This window comes from Sinocyclocheilus anshuiensis, unplaced genomic scaffold, assembly GCF_001515605.1.
Source record: "Sinocyclocheilus anshuiensis isolate Anshui unplaced genomic scaffold, SAMN03320099.WGS_v1.1 scaffold1199, whole genome shotgun sequence".
Taxonomy (NCBI): domain Eukaryota; kingdom Metazoa; phylum Chordata; class Actinopteri; order Cypriniformes; family Cyprinidae; genus Sinocyclocheilus; species Sinocyclocheilus anshuiensis.
In genome coordinates, this window is record NW_015540934.1 from 212,468 (window position 1) to 214,654 (window position 2,187).

General features: G+C 37.5%; 1 protein-coding gene across 1 annotated transcript in view; it reads left to right on the forward strand.

Moving 5' to 3' along the window:
• The window catches only part of LOC107689485 (oxysterol-binding protein-related protein 6), a 60,037-nt gene that overhangs the window by 49,852 nt on the left and 7,998 nt on the right, over positions 1-2,187 (forward strand). The window contains exon 22 of the mRNA XM_016487478.1: positions 970-1,096. Within this exon, the coding sequence (XP_016342964.1) occupies positions 970-1,096 (127 nt within the window). The remainder of the gene's footprint in view (positions 1-969; positions 1,097-2,187) is intronic.

Below are 2,187 nucleotides of genomic sequence, written 5' to 3' on the forward strand. Positions count from 1 at the left end.
CTTCCAAAAGAGGACACAACTAGAAATCAGTGGTTAAGTTGTATTTACAACACTGCTCCAGAACAGTTCAACCGAAATATCCGTGTGTGTGCAACGCATTTTATGGAGGCCTGTTTACTGATCCTGGAAGAGTAGACTACAATGCGGGCTGTTCTGACTCACAGACTGTAAGTAAGTTTTAATATTTAAAGAATTTGCCACTGACGATTCAAACGCGAGTTTTGAGCAGTGTAGAGTAGCGCTTGTTGTTTGTCATTTCTCCGATCACAAATGCAGACATGGTTTTATGTTTACACGCATTACACCAAATACACAAAATAATGTTCTTTTTAGCAGCATCATATGACCCCTTTAATACTTTTATTCAGAAAGGACACATTAAGTTCATCAAAACTGACAGTAAAGACTATATACTTTTACAAAATATTTCTATTTTAAATAAATGCTGTTCTTTTGAACTTTCTATTCATCAAACATATACAAGTATTAAGCAGCACAACTGTTTTCAACATTGATAAGAAGACGAAATGTTTCTTGAACATCAAATCAGCATAAGGATATTATTAAGGATAAGGACAATATTATTTCACTTTATTACTATTTTACTGTAAAATATCTAAGTGACCCCAAACTTTTGAACAGTAGTGTATGATTTTTGTCTAGTGAAGGAGAAAAAGTGAGTGAGTGAGTTAGGCCAATAAGTAACTACCCAGTCTCTGTGGTAGAAAGTACATGGGTAAACAGCACTCAGATCTGTTGTAATTTAATTTAGTACACTTTAATGGCCAGTTGGAAATATCCATGATGATAAATGCTCTCAATTTAACAGTCATTTGCAGTTATGACCCTACACAACACAACATCTGATGCTGCGCAGGCAGTCAGATGTTTGAGAGTGAGATGCTAATGCTAATGCTAATGTTCCACTTACAGTAAATGTGTAAATGGATGTTGTGTTTGTGTGTTCAGGGTCTATGCCTACGGATTATGAACTGTACTACGGCTTCAGCAGGTTTGCCATAGAGCTCAATGAGCTCTGCCCTGAGCTGAAGGAGCTGCTGCCACCAACAGATGCTCGATTCAGGCCGGACCAGAGGTACATGCAGCTTCTCAAATTACACTCTTACTGTAAAAACATACTGTAGTTTAGTGGCAGAGGAGAGTGATCCACAGCCTCACAAGAAGTAGTCACTCTAGAAATGATTTCGACCTTGTTTTGAAGGATTCCATAAAGCCTCGCTTATCTTTGAAAGGCTTTGACAGCTGTGGCTTTTCATGTGATTGTGTAGGAAAACCTCAGCTTATAAAGACTCAATGAAATGGTGTGACACATGCAGTATTGACGTATTTAATATTGAAACCGCAAAGTGAAAGTAACATGAAATAGATGAGAACAATGAAGACGGTTCATGAAAATAATTAATTCCAGTCAGTTCCTTTGTAACAAATTGACCAGAAAACCACTTGCTATTAAGACTATAACACTATTTGCTAATACTAGTGGTTGGCAGGTGGTTTTAGGAAGAGTGACATTGTCATTTTAGAGTGCATTTGATTAGACAGACATTTCTATATATACCACTATTTATCAATATTTTAGGCCTATTTTTCCGGAGGAGAATTTTAAATGTGTTACTGCACCTGTTAAAACTTAAATATGTGAATTGAAATTTTGCGTACCAGAACAGACAGAAATTGTTGTTTAAAGGTGCAGTATGTAATATTGACAGTTAGCGGTTGATATAGGTACTGCAGTCCAAATTCAAAATATTGGAGAGAGTCGTTTCTCCCGCCACCTCCTCCTCAGACTCAACGCTCATGCGAGTTGCCAGATTGATGACACTCAACAAGAATGAGCGCAATTGACAATAGAAGGCAATGAGCCTTATACAGCTGATGAGTTTATTTATCCATGTTTTAATATTCTTCTGGTCACAGAGCTTTTTAAATGGAAGCCGAGGCTTCTTAGGTGGGGTAGAATCTGCGATCTCTCACTCAGTTAATTTGCTGGCTTCTATGGCTGCAATACGCTGAGTTTTCTGCCATCTGGCAACCCAGGGTGTAGATATTCTATTGGGTAAACTGACAGTGGACAGAATCACAGACCAAAACAAAAACAGGCATTCCGACACAGAACACACATTTCAAAGTAGAATAACTGGCTGTAGCATTTTCTTTTTTTTTTTT